The sequence below is a fragment of the Pteropus medius genome, unplaced genomic scaffold (genome assembly GCF_902729225.1).
Source record: "Pteropus medius unplaced genomic scaffold, Ma_sr-lr_union100, whole genome shotgun sequence".
Classification (NCBI taxonomy): Eukaryota; Metazoa; Chordata; class Mammalia; order Chiroptera; family Pteropodidae; genus Pteropus; species Pteropus medius.
The window spans coordinates 17325919-17343043 of NW_024349519.1; the positions used below are offsets into that span (position 1 = coordinate 17325919).

General features: G+C 33.3%; 1 protein-coding gene across 1 annotated transcript in view; it reads right to left on the reverse strand.

Annotated features, from left to right (window-relative positions):
- The window catches only part of SLCO1C1 (solute carrier organic anion transporter family member 1C1), a 47030-nt gene extending 32240 nt beyond the window's left edge, over positions 1-14790 (reverse strand). The window contains 4 exon segments of the mRNA XM_039882550.1: positions 1500-1632; positions 9063-9204; positions 10090-10243; positions 14417-14790. Coding sequence (XP_039738484.1) covers positions 1500-1632; positions 9063-9204; positions 10090-10218 — 404 coding nt within the window. The 5' untranslated portion in view covers positions 10219-10243; positions 14417-14790.
- Positions 14791-17125: the final 2335 nt, after the last annotated feature.

Below are 17125 nucleotides of genomic sequence, written 5' to 3' on the forward strand. Positions count from 1 at the left end.
GTATAGTATTTATTTTTAAATATATAAACTGAGACCTTGTAAGATTAAATAATATGCCCAAAGTTATATAGGAGAGCTGCTGAGCCACTTCACAATAAATTAAGTCAAGGGTCAAGGATTTATCTATCCTCTGCAATTACTTTCAAACTTTAAACTTTTTTAGTATTGGAACTCTCTTTCCCCCTGAGAAAACTGCTGCATGAAGGCACAATGACTAGAACAGAGCAGTGGCACAGCTATAGATGGAGCAAGAGTTAGGCGAATTGCAGGCCCGCTTCCTCAGGTTTCTTTTGCCTCCTCCCATTGGCATTGATCACATATAACACCTTTGTAGAACCTCAGTAATCAAAGCAAACTTCTGCCCTGTGGAAAGGAGCCTCGGTAGGTGTACAAAGAGCAGGCAGAGGTTCCAAAGTCACAGATTCTTCTTCAAGTAAAAATGAGGTGGGTAAGGAAACCATCTAAATAGGTAGGAAAGATCTCACATAGAGGATTCTGTGTTCTACCTTTACAGATTGGCCACAGAGATCAAAATATGACTATATTTATATAAACAATCTGAGAATCCTTGGCCAGATCAGTTCAAAGTTTCTTCATCTCCAGCTCTAAAAAGTCATGATGTAATGATCTAGAGTGGGCAATAATTAAAGCATTCTTGATATATAATTTTGAAAAATATTCTCTTGCTTCAAAACCTCTTGGTAGTCACTTCTTAGGGTTGGCAATAGGTAATCACAGAGAAGGGAAGCAACATGGATATGTGTGAAGTAATCAGAATACCTGTTTTAAGATTCCAGTTCTAAAATTATAAGACATCTAACCTTAAGAAGTTACCAGACTTTCTAGTCATGGTCTTTAGCTCTAAACTAAAAAAAGAGAAACTATGTTCTCCTACCCTACAGGTTACTGTAAGGGTGAAATGATATAAAGGCAAAAATCTCTGGAACTAACTAAAGTATTAACAAAAGTACTAACAAAAGTACCAAAAGTAGACTCACGGTTAAAGGATACTGATATCCAACTTTTACTGAAAAAGTTTTATGAAATAGTTTTTTAACATTGAATATTTATTTGAGTTGATATATCCCTAAGTCAGTGATCTGCCAGTCACGTGTACCATGATCCAGCATCTTGTCTACAGCATTTATTCATTACACATTTGATACTCATTTGACATTTACTATGTACTATATTAATTTATTTTTGCTTATATATTTTGCCTCCATAGCTAAATTAAAGCATTTGAATGAAGACATATTAGTGAAAATATCCCTTTAATTTTGTTGACTTCAATACATATTATTATGATGTGTATTATAATAATGCAGATTATTGTAAGTAAATTATAAGTGTTCTGAAATTTTGCCCAAAGAGAATGTAATAAAAATAAGATACAAACCATGGGCTATTTCCTTAAGTTTAAATAATTAACTGTAATCATAAAAAAGGGAGAAATGCAGTTGGTTAAAGTGAGAAAAAGATGATTGCTTTAGACTTACTGTTTCATGAAGAACTGAGGCATCGCAATGAGCAATGTTCCCACACCCATGATGAGGCACCCTGCTCCAATTATTTTTGGCCTGTGAAGTCTGGCTCCAAAGTAGCTAACAAGTGTTATAACTAAGAGATTCCCTTTGGGGGAAAGAATAATATGTTTATAAGTTAGAGAACTTAGAAAAAGTTATCAGCATCCCTAAATGAATATAACTAAATGAATGAATGTCTATAGCAAGTCTGCCATATTTTGTTTTGACTAAACTGTTTTCCCACCATTATTCCCATCATTTGACTTTTTTTTCATTAATCTGAGATGACTATTGAAATTGTCCTCATATTCATTAATTCAACCATCTCATTCCATTGTCAAAATACTTTAATTACCAACCCTTTTACCTCGTTTTCATCCACTCTAATTATTTGTCCTTTTAAAGTGTTTTATCAGTAAATCGAATGGTAGAAGACTTCCTTTAGTTGCTCTTTTAAATTGTGTTTGTTGATTCTGAAGAAAACTTTATTATTGTTTCTTTATTTATTAAAGTTTTCTATCAAAATTTCTAAAAGTATCTCATTTGCTCTTAAAACATACATATTATATTCTTGTTTTAGCTGATATCCCCTATAGAAAAAGTAAAACAAATAAAACTGTATTTAACTTTAAATGAAATGAAATTATGAAACTCATATTTATATAAATATTTTAAAATTTGTTTATATACTTTTTAGAAAAATATAAGCCTCAAAATAGAAATAAAAGTTATTTTACATAAACACATCAATTATATAACCTTAATGTGTACTATTATAAGTACAAATTTTATGAAATACAAAATCTCCATAAATATACCCATCTGTCTCTTAAAAAAATAATTAAGGAACATTTTTGAAGGTAGAAATTATGCTTTTCTAAAATGTCTCTAAAGAAGCATGTGATAAATTACTTTTAATTGATAATAGTGATAACTGACCAAACATGCTTTAAGGAAGATGTTCTCATGCTTTCCTGTGCACAAAAATTCCTGGAAGGGGGTAATGAGGAAAATTGAAACATTAAAAATGCAGAATCTTGGCAGCTCCCAACAGTTTCTGATTCTATGGATGTGGGGGCAGGCCAAGAAATCTGCGTTTTTAATACTAGCTCAAATGTGTTGATGGAAATGGCTCCTGGAACATACTTTGATAAACATTGTTTAGGGGCTTAAGTTTTAGTTATTTTCATTTAGAATATTTTCATTTAGAATATTTTTATTTAGAATATTTTCATTTAGAATATTTAGTTTTTAAGAGCTGCAGTGCTAGGCAGAGCAAGACTTCAGTAATTCCACTGCAATTGATTGTGATGGCTGATGGGTGACCTTGCATTAAAGTTCTCAATGTTTCCAATTTTCTAGCAGGAGCATGTTTCCTAACATCTGTAAGCAATTATCTAACTTACTACTGTTTATTCACTTTGCCAGCTTTAGTCAAGTGCAAAAGGAGCAGCAATTTTTATAGCATATTTATTATTGAGGACGATAATAATAGTGAGAAAAGTAGATTGCATAGTGGCTCCAGGCTTTTTGACTCCAGGAAGAATTAACCTTCTATTAATTTTCATATTTAAGAAAAATCGAGTGTAATATTTCTCATTTGACATTTAAATATTCAGAAGAAATGTTGTATTACATTATATTGATAATTATGTGTATATTTTTATTAATATGTCACAGTAAGTCAACCAAAATAAAATGAAAGTTGATTTACAGTTTATAAATAATATGTCTCCCTTCCCTTACCCTCTCCACCTCTCACACCACCACCACCTCACAATAAAGAACTCAATGTTTACCCGCTGTTTCTGTGTTACATTAGTGGGTACGTCAAATACTACATAATACCATTTCTGCATCTGTGGTATTTATACAATTTTTCCTTTACTTAGTATCCTTTCTGAGTTCTAAGTGATACACTTAGAAAATAAATAGTGATAAATGATCTTTAAAAATAGAATAGGATATCAAAATTCTTTTGCATCTACTATCACTAGCCTCTCAAAAAGACACCAGGTCCAGAGAGTTTGAAAAATGTTTTACTAAAATGTTATTAAACTTGCAAGTAACAAATTTTACCTTTCTCCCTCTCTCTAACCCCCCCACCACACGTGATATTTCAGATAACAGAAGGAAAATTACCCAGCTCATCTCATAATACCAATATGTCTTTGCAACCCAAACCGGTCAAAGATAATGAAAGAAAAGACCAACTACAGTTTATTCAGGAGTACAAAGTTACTACCAAAAAAAAAAAAAACCTATGAATTAAAACTCTATATTAAATGATGAAAGAAAAATAATTCCATGATTATCTTAACAGATGTAGAAAAGCACTCAATATAATTAACCACTCATTTATAATAAGAAAAAAATCTGATTGTCTTCTAAGGTGTATCTATCAAAAACACACAGCAAACATATTGCTTAGTGGTAAAATTTTAAAGACATTTTTATTAAAGTCAGATATAAGAGAATGAGATGCCCATTGTCACTGTTTCTAATCACCATAATACTGAGGCCAGTGCAATAAGGCAAAAATAAGTATTAACTGATATAAGAATTCAAAAGAATAATATAAAAATGACTTATGTTTCATACAACTGACTGTCTATTCAGAAAACTCTACAGAAACTATAGACAATCAATTAAAATTGCCAGAAGTTCAACAAGGTTGCTGTATACAGATAACATTTAGAAATCAATATTGTACTTAGATGGTATAGCCGATTATACATCTAGGTTATATAGTATAGCCTATTGCTCCTAGGCTACAAATCTGTACAGCATATTACTGTACTGAATATGCTAGGCAATTGTAACACAGTGGTAAGTATTTGTATCTCTAAACATGTCTAATCATAGGAAAGGTACAGTGAAAATACAGTGTAAAAGATGAAAATGATATAGGGCACTTACCAGAAATGGAGCTTGCAGACTAGAAGTTACTCTGGGTGAGTCAGTGAGTGGGTGGTTAGTGAATGTGAAGGCCCAGAACATCACTGTACACTGCTGTAGGCTTTATAAACACAGTCCCACAAGCCCTCTCCCTGCTTCCTTCTGACAGGATTAGAAATAGATGAAGTCAATGCTGCTTCATGAGCAGGAATGTGGGCAGGACTGACTGAAAATATCGAGGAGAAATTAGCAGGATATGGTGTAGATCACATAATACTCACTATCAATAAAAAAAAAAAGGTGATCTGAGGATCAATAGGAATTAGAAATCAAGATAGAGAGATAAAGGAACATAAAAGATTTTCATGACAATGTGGTTTTAGCTATTACATGTTGGAGCAGTGGTCAGATTAAGAAACTTTGTGGTATTCATTAAAAAGAGGGTATTTAACATGGAGAGGGTATAGTACTGAAGACTCAGTTTGTGTTTGGTTCCATTGACCTTCTTTGGCACAAAGGGCTTGCTCTGGTATTGTATTAATGGAAAAATTAAAGTCATTTATGCTTTATATTATTACAACTTGCAAATGTTTCCAAAGTAAAGGGATAGGTTGGCTCCGTACTACCACAGAAAGCTTTTACTAAAGTGGAATTGACATTTAAACTTGTTAATGTAGCTCTTGTGGACCTGTGTCCTTGTACAGGATTTAGGTCCTAACAACAATTTATGGCAATGTACTCTGAAGACCATCAGGCTAGATTGGGAAGGCTGAGTATGTAGTGCTAGGGAGACAGGCTCCTCAGTGCTGAAACAAGTCAATGGCTGAGTGATTAAGATGTAATCTCAAAATTGAAGTGCTATGAATAAGAGGGAATTTATTGCCAAGTCCCATGGATATTGCTTCAGTCAGAGAAGAAAATTCCTCATGAATGACATATCCTTCCATTTTACACAGGAAATACAGCTCCATTAAAATTTATGGGACCACTGTCATATATGTGGTCTGTGATTGACTGAAATGTCATTATGTAGTACATTAATGTAAATAAATGAAAAAATATACCATGTTCACGAATAGGAAGACTCAATGTTGTCAAAATGTCAATTCTTCACAACTTGAGCTCTACAGTCAATACAATCAAAATCTAAGCACATTATTTTATGGGTATTGACAAACTGACTCCAAAGTTAATATGGAGAAACAAAAGATCCAGAACAGCCAACACAATATTGAAGAACAAAGTTGGAGGACTCTACTTCAAGGTATACTATAAAGCCACAGTACCCGAGACTGTAATATTGACAAAAGAATAGACAAATAGATCAATGGAACGGACCTATCTAAATATAGTCACTTATCTTTGACAAAGAGCAAAGTACTATACAGCAAAGATAGTTTTTTTAACAAGTGGTACTGGAACAAGTGGACATCCATTTGCACAAAAATGAATCTAGATGCAGACCTCATACTTTTCACACAAATAAACTCAAAATAGATTACAGACCTCAATGCAAAACACAGAACTGTAAAACTACTAGATAACATAAAAGAATAAACTGGACTTCTAGTAAAATTAAAAATCTCTGCTCTGTGAAGAACAATGTCAAGAAAATGAAAAGACAAGCCCAAGAGAAAATATTTGTGAAAGTCATATCAGAAAAAGGACTATTATCCAAAGTATACGAAGAACTTTAAAAAGTCAATAAGAATATAAACAATCGGATTGTAAAAATGGGCCAAATACTTTAACAGACATGCCATCAAAAAAGATACAAAGATGAAAAATAGCATATGAAAAGGTGTACAATATCATATGTCATCAGGGAACTAACTGCAAATTAAAACGACAATGAGATACCTCTACAGACCTATTAGAATGGCCAAAATTCAGAACGCTAAAGGCTGGTGAGGATGTAGAGTATTGCTTGTGGGTATGCAAAACAGTACTTTAAGAAATACTTTGGTGACTTCTTATAAAGCTAAACATATTTTTCCCACATGATCCAGCAGTTGTGCTCTTCGATGTTTACCAAATGGAGTTGAAAACTTACATTCATAGAAAAACCTGCACATGGATACTTATAGTATCTTTACTTATAATTGCCAAAACTTAAAAAGAATCAAGATTTCCTTCAGTAGATGAATGAATAAACTGTGGTCCATCCAGAAAATGGACTGTTATTTAGCACTAAAAAGAGATGAGTGATGACAAGACCTAGAGGAACCTTAAGTGCATATTACTGGGTGAAACAAGCCAATCTGAAAAGGCTACATATTATATGATTCCAACTACTTGACATTCTGGAAAAGGCAAAACTATGGAGACAAAAGATCACTGTTTGCCAGGGGTCAGGGAGGAGGGATAGATGAATAGGCAAAGCACAGGATCTGGAGGGCAGAGGTACTCTATGTGATACTGTAATAGTGGATACATGTCATTATATATTTATTTAATCCCATAGAATGTACAACACTGAGAGTGAACCTAGTGTAAACTATGCAGTCTGGATGATAATGACATGTCATTGTAGGTTTATCGAATGTTGTAACAAATGTACCACCATTCCAGTGAGAGATGTTGATAATGAGAAAGGCTATGCATGTATGGGGGCAGAGTGTATATACTTTTGTTCAATTTTTCTGTGAACTTAAAACTACTCTAAAAAAACCACAGTATATTAAAAAAAATCGATATCCAGCTGATTACATACTAAAATGTAAAAAGTAAAACTTTTAAATATGTAAAAGATAATACATGAAAAATATTCAAAACAAATAATTAATATCTGGAAATATTAGGAGGTCATGATATTGAAAACATTTTATTTTCTTGGAAACTCTGATTGTTGAAGAAAAAAGTCTTTGTTATAAAAAAATGCTTAGAAAAAAATTGAGTGTCTAGCATACATTAGATAATAATGCAAATTCATGTAAATGAATAAATGAAATTGTTCTGAAAAAAAAAGAATTGAGAGCTGGAGATGGAGGGAAGGAATAGGTCCAGAATTCTGGAAGGAAGGAATGTAGAGAGAGGCAAGATAAATAGATTAAGATTATGGTCAGAAAACCCACTTTTCTGAAAAACTATAAATTGCAAACAACTACAGCAAACTTATGATGCTTGGGATAAAGTTTTGCAGAGAGAATAAGGAAACTTTAAACCACTTTACTGTATTGAATCCAATAAATAATTTCTATCCTTAGAATGACCTGGAAAAATTGATATAAATTTGGACTCAGAGCCATTTGTCACTTATTTTCATACATTAGTTCCCTCTAGCAAATATAGATTCTCTCAAGTTGCATTGGGACCTAGGAATCCAAGAAAAAGTTTGGACCAGATTCTTACTAAGTTTCTTCAGCTCTAAACTTTTATAAGGAAAATGTGATAACCACTACACTATAGAAACAAGGCTGGCAACCATATACCAAAATTAACTCGAAATGGATCAAAGACTTAAATAGAAGACCTGAAATAATAAATTGCATAGAAGAAAATATAGATACTAAAGTCTTGGATCTTGGATTTTGAGAGGATTTTATGAATTTGACCTCAAAGGCAAGGGAAGTAAACACACACAAAAATGAATGGGATTATACCAAACTAAAAAGCTTCTGCACAGCAAAAGAAACCATCAATAAAACAAAGAGGCAACCAACTGAATGAGAAAAGATATTTGCAAACAACACTTCTGATAAGGGATTAATATCCAAAATATACAACGAACTTATACATCTCAACAATAAAAAAACAATCCAATTAAAAAATGGGCAGAGGACCTGAACAGACACTTCTAAGAAGACATACAAATGGCCAACAGACATATGAAAAGATTCTCAATTTCACTAGCTATTACAGAAATGCAAATCAAAACCACAATGAGATACCCCTTCATACACATTAGAATGGCTATCATCAATAGAATAAGTAATTACAAGCATTGAAGAAGTTGTGGGGAAAAGGAATCCTTATACACTGCTGGTGGGACTGCAAATTGGTACAGCCACTATGGAAAACATTATGGAGGTTCCTCAAAAAATTAAGACTGGAATGACCCAGCAATCCCTCTTCTGGGTATTTACCCCCCAAAATTGAAAACACTGTAAAGATATATGCACCCTGATGTTCATTGCAGCATTATTCACATTATTCACTTGTTCTTTTCAAATATTAAGAGGGAGTCCACAGTCAATTGCTAACCAAAGACTGAAAGAATTTTCATTACCTGCTTCGCTCTACTGTTCTGTTAACAGGATCTCTTTCTATTCGTTGTAGGTGACTGAACAGAAACCTCCTTTATAGTTTAAATTTTTCTGAAATCATTACAATAATTTTTCATAGAGCCCATTTGGATTCTTCCAAATTTTGAATCACAGGGCTCCCAGGATATATGGCTCTTCTGTAAAATCTCTGCTCACATACTTTTAAACTCAAAATATTGATAGCATCTCACCCTCTTCCAGAAAAGGCTTTCACTCTGATTAGAAACTCTGAAATATGTGATTCATATAACAGTGAACATGTAGAACTATAATGGTGATTTCTTGGAGAGAACAAATTTTAATTAGGCTATCCTTTAGTCATGCCTAGAAAACCTGGTACTTACAAGCGAAGTCAAGCATCCTCAGTACCTACCAATTTCAAAACTACCATCGATAACTCCCACCAGTGAAGAAGGGATTTCAAACCTTCTCTCTATTTGAGTGATGGTGCTCTTCAGATAGCCTTCAGCCAGTGCTTTGGCAAAGTAAACAAAAGACAAGGCACCTAAGAACACCTGGAAAATATGACAAGCCACACTTAGTCTGACTCCAATTTGACACAACTGGAAACTTACTAAATAAACAAAAAACAACAACAAAACCCCAAACCAAGAACAATGGAACAAGCTTGTTATCAAAGGTAAGATATTATACTACAAAATTAAAAACCATAAAACAAGCACTTAACATCTTATCACTGTTTCACAGTGATGATACATGCACCAGCAAACTAAAAAAGCAGAAGTACTAGTCTTTGTGTTTAAGCTCATATTCTAGTTAAATTCCTAGTCAAATTCTTATTTAGTGAAAAAAAATTTTTTTTTGTATTTTTACTAGACCTGGTTCTGTGATAGCATATCCACAGGGTAGGTTAGCATTTATATGAAAAAAGACATAAATATTTGTTGAGTGAATATTTGGTATTAAGAAAGAACAGAAACTTGGAGTCATAAGGAGCACCATTTAAAAAGCAAACCCCCATCCCTTACTGTGTGGCAACGAAAGTCAAATTTTTTCATTTATAAAATGAGAATAGTGTGGATGTTTCATAGATTAAACATTGTAACTGTGCTTAGTATAATATTTGGTACATGGCAGATATTCAATAAATATTAGTTTCTTTCTCCTTTTGGTTTAGAAGGGGCATTCAAGCAAGCCAGAAAAGTAGTAATTAGTAATTTAACCTATATGGTCAGGCAGAGATTGCTTTCATTGCCTGGAAAGTGTGGTTTTAATAAACTGCATCTAGATCACTTTTTAAAAAGGAAAAAGAAATCTTGCTTTTAGTTATATTGTATGAAAAATATCTGGATAGGCAGCCATGACCAATGACTCCACTCAATTCTTTGTTATTCTTTAGTTTACCACTTACAGTTTTGTACCCTTTAATTGTTTGTTACCTTTAGTTCACCACAGCATGGCTGTTTCTCCTCTGAGGAGGAATATTCTGTTTTAAAGGAAGGCCTCCTAACTGGTTGAATTGAATTTTTGCGGAATAACTGGATATTTTCTTTGGATGAAGTGTCCATTATGAAAATGTTTCTTGACTCTGATCTGTCAAAGTTGATTTTAAAAAAGAAAAAACAAAAAACATTTCATTCAAAATCACACAATTTATTCAATAGACATAATTTGATGTGAAGGTAGCTTATTGTACCATAGTAAGTTGGCAAAGTTTTTCAATTAAAATTGACCAAGATGTTTGATTAACTAATCCTGCTATCAGGACTCTGTTGCCAGCATTCTTTCTCAATCTCTCCAGTTTAAGCCTCATTATGGCAAAGAATAAATAAATGTTGCCTTTGGAATAAATAATGAAGCAGAATTTTGCTAACTTTGTGGTCTTGCCAGCTTAAAATAGGAGCATGCAGTAAAGGAAGAAGAGGAATTCAACCATTTGAATATTGTCTCATTAGAAGTAAGTCTTTCAAGCCTTTAAATCTATCTTCTTAGTAGAACTGATAGAAAAGATTGATGCCTGCTTTAGATTCCTGTAACACCTTATAATTCCTATAGGTCTGTAACATCCAAGGGCTTAAAATATGGCAAAAAAAAAAAAAAAAGAGAGAGAGAGAGAGAGAGAGAACCAGTTGTGTATCATTTTAGTTTGACAAATGAGGAAGCAGCAAAATTTGTGCCTCAGGCTTAGATTTAATTTAGGCAAAAGTAGTCTTTGGCCTGCCTTAAAGTATGAAGGACGGCATCCCTTTTCTGTGTCTGATTTCCCCTCCTCCTTGTCCTTACCAAGTCCTGGACAGGTTCGCATACTCTGAATCTATTTTATCCCTGTTCACATCAATTTTTACACTTCTTATGCCTTAATTTCTTTAGGATTCCACATGGCTTTGTGCCTGCCTGAGAAAGTAATCTAAGTGAAATAATTTAAAAATAAGATAATGTCTGAATCACTATAATGTTTATCAGATGATGCATTTGTATGTTAATAGAAATCTTCTATGTTTTCATCATACTGACTAAAGAAATAATGTTAGAAGTAAAATTTCAAGTACTGTGGTAGAAGTTTATGTTATTTCTGCCAATGTGTATGTTACTGAGTTACCAGAAGAAAGACCTAAACAATTGAAAAGTGGAGGGGATTCCTTCAGGGAGCAGGAAATAAGTCAAGAAGAGTGTGGTAAGGACCTGATTTAAAAAGAATCATTATTAGACTTTTAGATTATTTGATTGCATAAACATACATAACTTTAACTTTTAAAATGTGGAAAAATGAAAGTGAGTAAAACAGGAAAAAACTTTAAAACTCAAATACTAAAGTAGATGAAGAGCTAAAAATGCTAAATAAGCTCAAAAAATAAAAACACAAGAATACAATATTAATGAAATACAAATATAGATACTTTAGAGTATAAAACAAAATAATGTACAATATAGAGAAACAACTTTAAAATCTTGACAAAATGAATAACTTTCTGGCAAATATTAATTACATGTATTGACACAAACCAGAAGAGAAAAAAAGCCAAGGAAGACATTATCAAAAATTCTCTGAAACTAGCTCCTAAACAAAAATACTAAGGACAGATGACAAAATAGGAGCGCTTTACCAAGAGCTATCCTTCAAGGAAAGATAATAATAAAGATAAGGGAAACATAATAATAGTCTCCATTCATTTGACAAAGCTAGAATTACCTTGATAACAAAAAGGAAAACTTCAGACCAAATCTAGACATTCTAAGATCCTATATAAAATGCTAGTAATTTCAAATTCATTAATTTTTTTATAATTAAGTTTCAGTTTTAAAATGTAACAATATTAAGAACTATATTTACCAAAATCACCACATTAAGAATTCAAAATATTATATAAGTATATCAAAACATCAGCCTGTACACCTTAAATACACACTTTTTTGTCAATCATGCATTAATAAATGTAAAAAAAGTAATTCAAAATTAAAAATAATAAAATCTCAGTATAGATGTAAAACATCAAGTGATAAAATTCAACTTCCATTCCTAATTTTAAAAAGACAAATTCTAAGAAGCTAAGAACACTGAGATTCTTCTTTACCATCTATCTGATACCAACAGACAACTTGGTCACTAAAACTACTTTTTCAGAGAAATATTTTGCCAGAACAATAAAAAGAGATTTGGGGAAATATTGGGTTATACAATGTTAAACAGGTTTCTTTAGTACAAAATTACTGAGTACTTCTAATTAAACTCCTGGAGAAATCCACTGCTTGTAATGGAAAAAAAAAACAATCAAAATAACTAAATGTCCAACAAATAATATATTCATGAGATGAAATATTTTGAAGCCCTTAGAAATTAGTGTACAGAAGTAAATATAGTTATATAAAGCTATTTCCATCACAGAATTGATTTTAAAAATACATGCTACTAAACAGTATAAATAACATTCTATTTTATAAAAGAAACACACATATTCACATATGTATATACATAGAAAATTAGCTTAAGAAATTTATTAACAAAATGTTAACGCTCATTATTTCTGGTTGGTGACATTGCAGATGATTTTTTAAAAATGTTTCGTGTCCATATTTTCTAAGTTTTTTATAACAAACATCAATTTCTTATATAAAAATATTTAAAAATATTAAAGATATAAAAAATCACCAAGCAAGAAATGTATAAACCTGAAAATATTTTAAATACAAAATGAGTAATATTAAATTCACAGTTTAAAATGGAATCCTCTTCCATGAACTAAACTGTATAATTCAAATTGACCTACTGTTTTATAAGTTCGGATATATTATTTCTCATCCTTCATAATACAGCCAGTGACAAGAAAATATAAATAGCTTTATGATAAAATTACTATCACTTAACACTAACCATATCTTTAAAAGATTAAAAGGGTTATATTTAGAATGCTAACATAAAGAGAAAAAAATCATGTTAAACTCTATATTAAAAACTTGAGACACCAAAACACATTTTCTTCTTATAGTTGAAGATGTTGACACAAAAATCACTCCAACTAGAATCTAGAAACAATAAAAAAACAAGAGAACTATAGTCATCCTAGTTGATGTTGTGTTAGATCAAAATGACATCCAGCTTAAAATACTGATACTACATAGTTTTACTGAAAATATAATTTCATCTTGATGGCTACTTTGCATATCACCTCAAGTATAGTAAGTTTGAAGGAAGCTACAGTTTATGAGCATTGAGCTTTTCATTCTTCTGTGAAAAGAGGGGGAAAGAGTTCAATGACTTGAATGGAAAGATTCTTAGGGCCTGCAAGTGCTCTTTCTTTTCTCTATTTGCAATAGCAGAATAGAGCAAGAGCGCACAGTTATTTAGAAAGATTTGCATCCAGGTAGATCCTTAAATGTTCTACCACTTGAACAGATTATTCCAGGAAAAGAATCCTGGCAAAGATTTTATCTAACATCCTGGATTGGAGTCTAACTTACTCTGGAGGCCAGAGAAAAATAAGCCAAGCAGATTTTCTTCATTTTAGTTCAAAAAAAAAAAAAAATTTGAATTCTCTGTTCATATGGGTTTGAAAATCAATCTTCTGGTCTTTAAAGAGTTCAGGTGGTCTAAGAATGTTGTAGATGGAGCACAACAGATGCGCTGATCCTCTGTGCCCTGATCCTGTGACAGACCATCCAGCAATCAGCCTCTAAAGACTGCCATAAACTGAGAAAGGCAGCCACTTCCCATTATCCTCTTCTCTTAGTCATCTCACAGGAGGAAAACTTCTCTACTAGCTTATCTTCTGGACACTAGATTCCTTTTCTTCAAGAGGGAGAATAAATCCATGGGACTTGCTAAGAAGGAATGTGTGTTCTGTAGAAAGCTGATCCCCCAATGCGAGTAACTGTGTCAGAGTCAGATTTAATAGGTACTATTTTCTTGTGCCAGGTGATTTATATACCTTTGGCTAATCTTAAAAACAACCTAACAAGGTTAGCATTTTAATTTCCATTTTAAAGAAAATGATATGGCTCATGGCAGTTAAGAAACTTGTCAAAACTACCCAACTAATAAGCATCAGAGTCAAAATCTGAACCTGGATCTGAACCTAGATCTGCGTGTGTCTGGCTTGTTTAACCAGTCTTTCTTGCATATCCACCAACCTAACAAGGGGTCCAGCAATTTCCACGGAGAAGTGTTATGGCTAAGACAAGAAATGCAGAACTCAAGGGTTTATTTACCTCTCTTCTGTGAGAATCTGACATGATCGTCACAAAACATTAAAGCAGAGAACTAAATCTTACCTGGAGGTGGAGATCAAAGACAACCAATTCCTCTCAGAGGCTGGACCACTCCACAGACTGAAAGAGGAAACTGGGGTGAATGCTACAGCAGCTCTGAGCAGTTCTGTCAGGTGGGGACAGCCTGGATGGACACAGACAGAGCAGATTAGGGGAAAGAAAAGATGAAGGGCATGGTCTCACCCTTGGGCAATCTCTTTTCTTTCTGCTTCCCTCCTGGCCTCTTTTCTCTGGCAGTCGACAGAGAACGGGCCACGCTGACAAAGCCACTGACGTGCATCTCAGCTCCGAGGGCATAGAAAGAGCTGAAGCCTTTGAGCCATTTCTTTGCAATTTGCTGCAAGTTTAAGGCCACACGTGATAAAGCTTTCTTTATTGGAGAGAGTGAAAAAAGAAAAGACCACTTGTGATCTTACTTGCTGATTCCCAGAAAACACAACTCTGCAGGGGGCAGAGGGTAAGGGAACAGAAGCAGGAGGAGGGACGGAAGTTTGTAACAAAGATCCCTCCTTCTCCTTCCAAGAAGTTTTTAAACCAGGGCTCCTTGAAGACATCGCTGGGAGTCTTCTGTTAAAAAAAAAAAAAAAAGGCTCCTGGGCTAAATCTCTGAATCTCTGTGTGGTTTCTTTTCCCATTGGGATTCTAGAATCTAGAAATACAGAGACAATGTTTCAGGTCAGGATCAAGACTCTACAGATCTCTCTCCAGAAAGTGTTGATTCTCACAGAGGCATGATCTGTTGCTCACATTCTGAAAACTTCTGAGCCTTAAAAATAGAAAAACAGAAAAGAAAAATGTTGGATTTTTGGCATTTAATTGTTTATTCTATCTAAATTCCCAGGAAAGATAACGCCTTGCCATATGAAATTCTACAATTCTAATCAATTATTTTTCAAAGAGTATATTTTTAGAGGATTTTGAGCAGTATTAGCTTGCGTTCTTAAATGAATATTCAAGATCTACCACATTCTTAAATGAATCTCAACTTCTGCCTTTGTAAAGCAGAATTTTCATTAGAGAGAGAGTTACAAGATTGTTTTAAGGATTAAATTATATCATGTATTCAAAAGTACATTCCAAGTAACAAAGCACTAAATAAGAAGAAAGGTATCATTACATATATATTTTTAGTTCAATAATGGTCAAGATCATTAATCAATAATAAAATATATGTACATTTAACTATGAAAGAAAAATAAAAGATGCAAAGAAAATAAAATAATAAGCCTTACAATGAAGCAATGATGTGTACCCAGACTCTGGAAGATCAAATATTTTATTTTAGCAATCAAACCAGCCTTTGCCATAAGGAATAGTGAGCAACATCTTAATAGGTCTTACACGTTCAATATATACAACAGCTGGTCATTGATGTATTAAAGGGGAGACAGTATTTACCAGCCAAAAGTGCAAAGGGCCTACATTTCCTCTCCTAAAATGCGATTTTCCCCTGAGAGTGTAATCCGGCCTATTCCCAACTTGCTCAAATTCACTCTCTAAACATGATGCCTTTCTGACCTCTACTGTCTATAGTTAATATTACTATTTTGAATAACATTATACTTATTTTACATGATATTTAGAGCTTCTTACGTGCAGCCTTACATTGGATATATCCTACTTTCATGCACTAGACCAGGGGTCAGCAAACTTTTTCTGTAAAGGGTCAAATAGTAAATACTTTAGGTTTTGCAGGCCATGTAATCTCTATTACAACCACTCTGCCATTGTGATGTAAAATTAATCATAAATTAATTAACTATAAATGAATGAGTTTCCTAGAGCGGCTGTAACAAAGTATCACCAATTGAATGGCTTGAAACAACAAAACTATTATCTCACAGTTCTGGAGGCTAGAAGTCTAAAATCAAGGTGTTGGCAAAGCTATGATCCCTCTGAAACCTTTAGGGGAGAATTCTTCCTTGCCTCTTCTACTTTCTGATATGCAATTATTGTGGGGTATGATTCTGCTGACAATTGTTGGCATTCCTTGACCTGTAGATTCATCACTTCAATCTCTGCCTTTATCATCACATGGCCATTTTCTCCCTGTGAGTGTCTGTCTTCTGTTCTTAAAAAGACAGTAGTCATATTGAATTATGGCTCACTCTAATGAACTAATCTTAACTTGATTACATCTGCAAAGATCCTATTTCCAAAAATTAGGCCAAGTCGGCTGATGCAGGAAGTTTCTTTTGGGAGGACACAATTCTTTTCATTTCACTTCTTACCTGTGTTGTTTCATGTAATCATTTTAATCACTCACGTCCTTACAGCCACCATTCTCTTGTTCATCTGTTAATTTGTTGTTTTTCCTTGGCAAACCACATCTGACTTAAATCCAACTTTCTGTCTACTCTCATACACTGTTTTAAATAGCTGCAGGCCAACTTACTAACTTGCTCTCAGGGCTTGTTTTGAATTTGGACCATTAACCTCACTGGGCCTTACAGGCATTTTTAAACATAATACCTTATAATAACCCAATCACTTTCCCTCTCTCCTGAATGACTTCTTCCTTAAACCTTCACATTTCTTTCCCAACTATTATCAGCAATGACTTTGCTTAAGGAATTCACTGAAGACATAGAAAAAAATCAGGAGAGAAATATCACAATCTGCCATCATCACATTTATTCTCCATCTACATGTATATTCATATTCCCTGTCTTCTCTCCTGTCTCTATGTATGTGTGGCCCATGTTTTTAAGA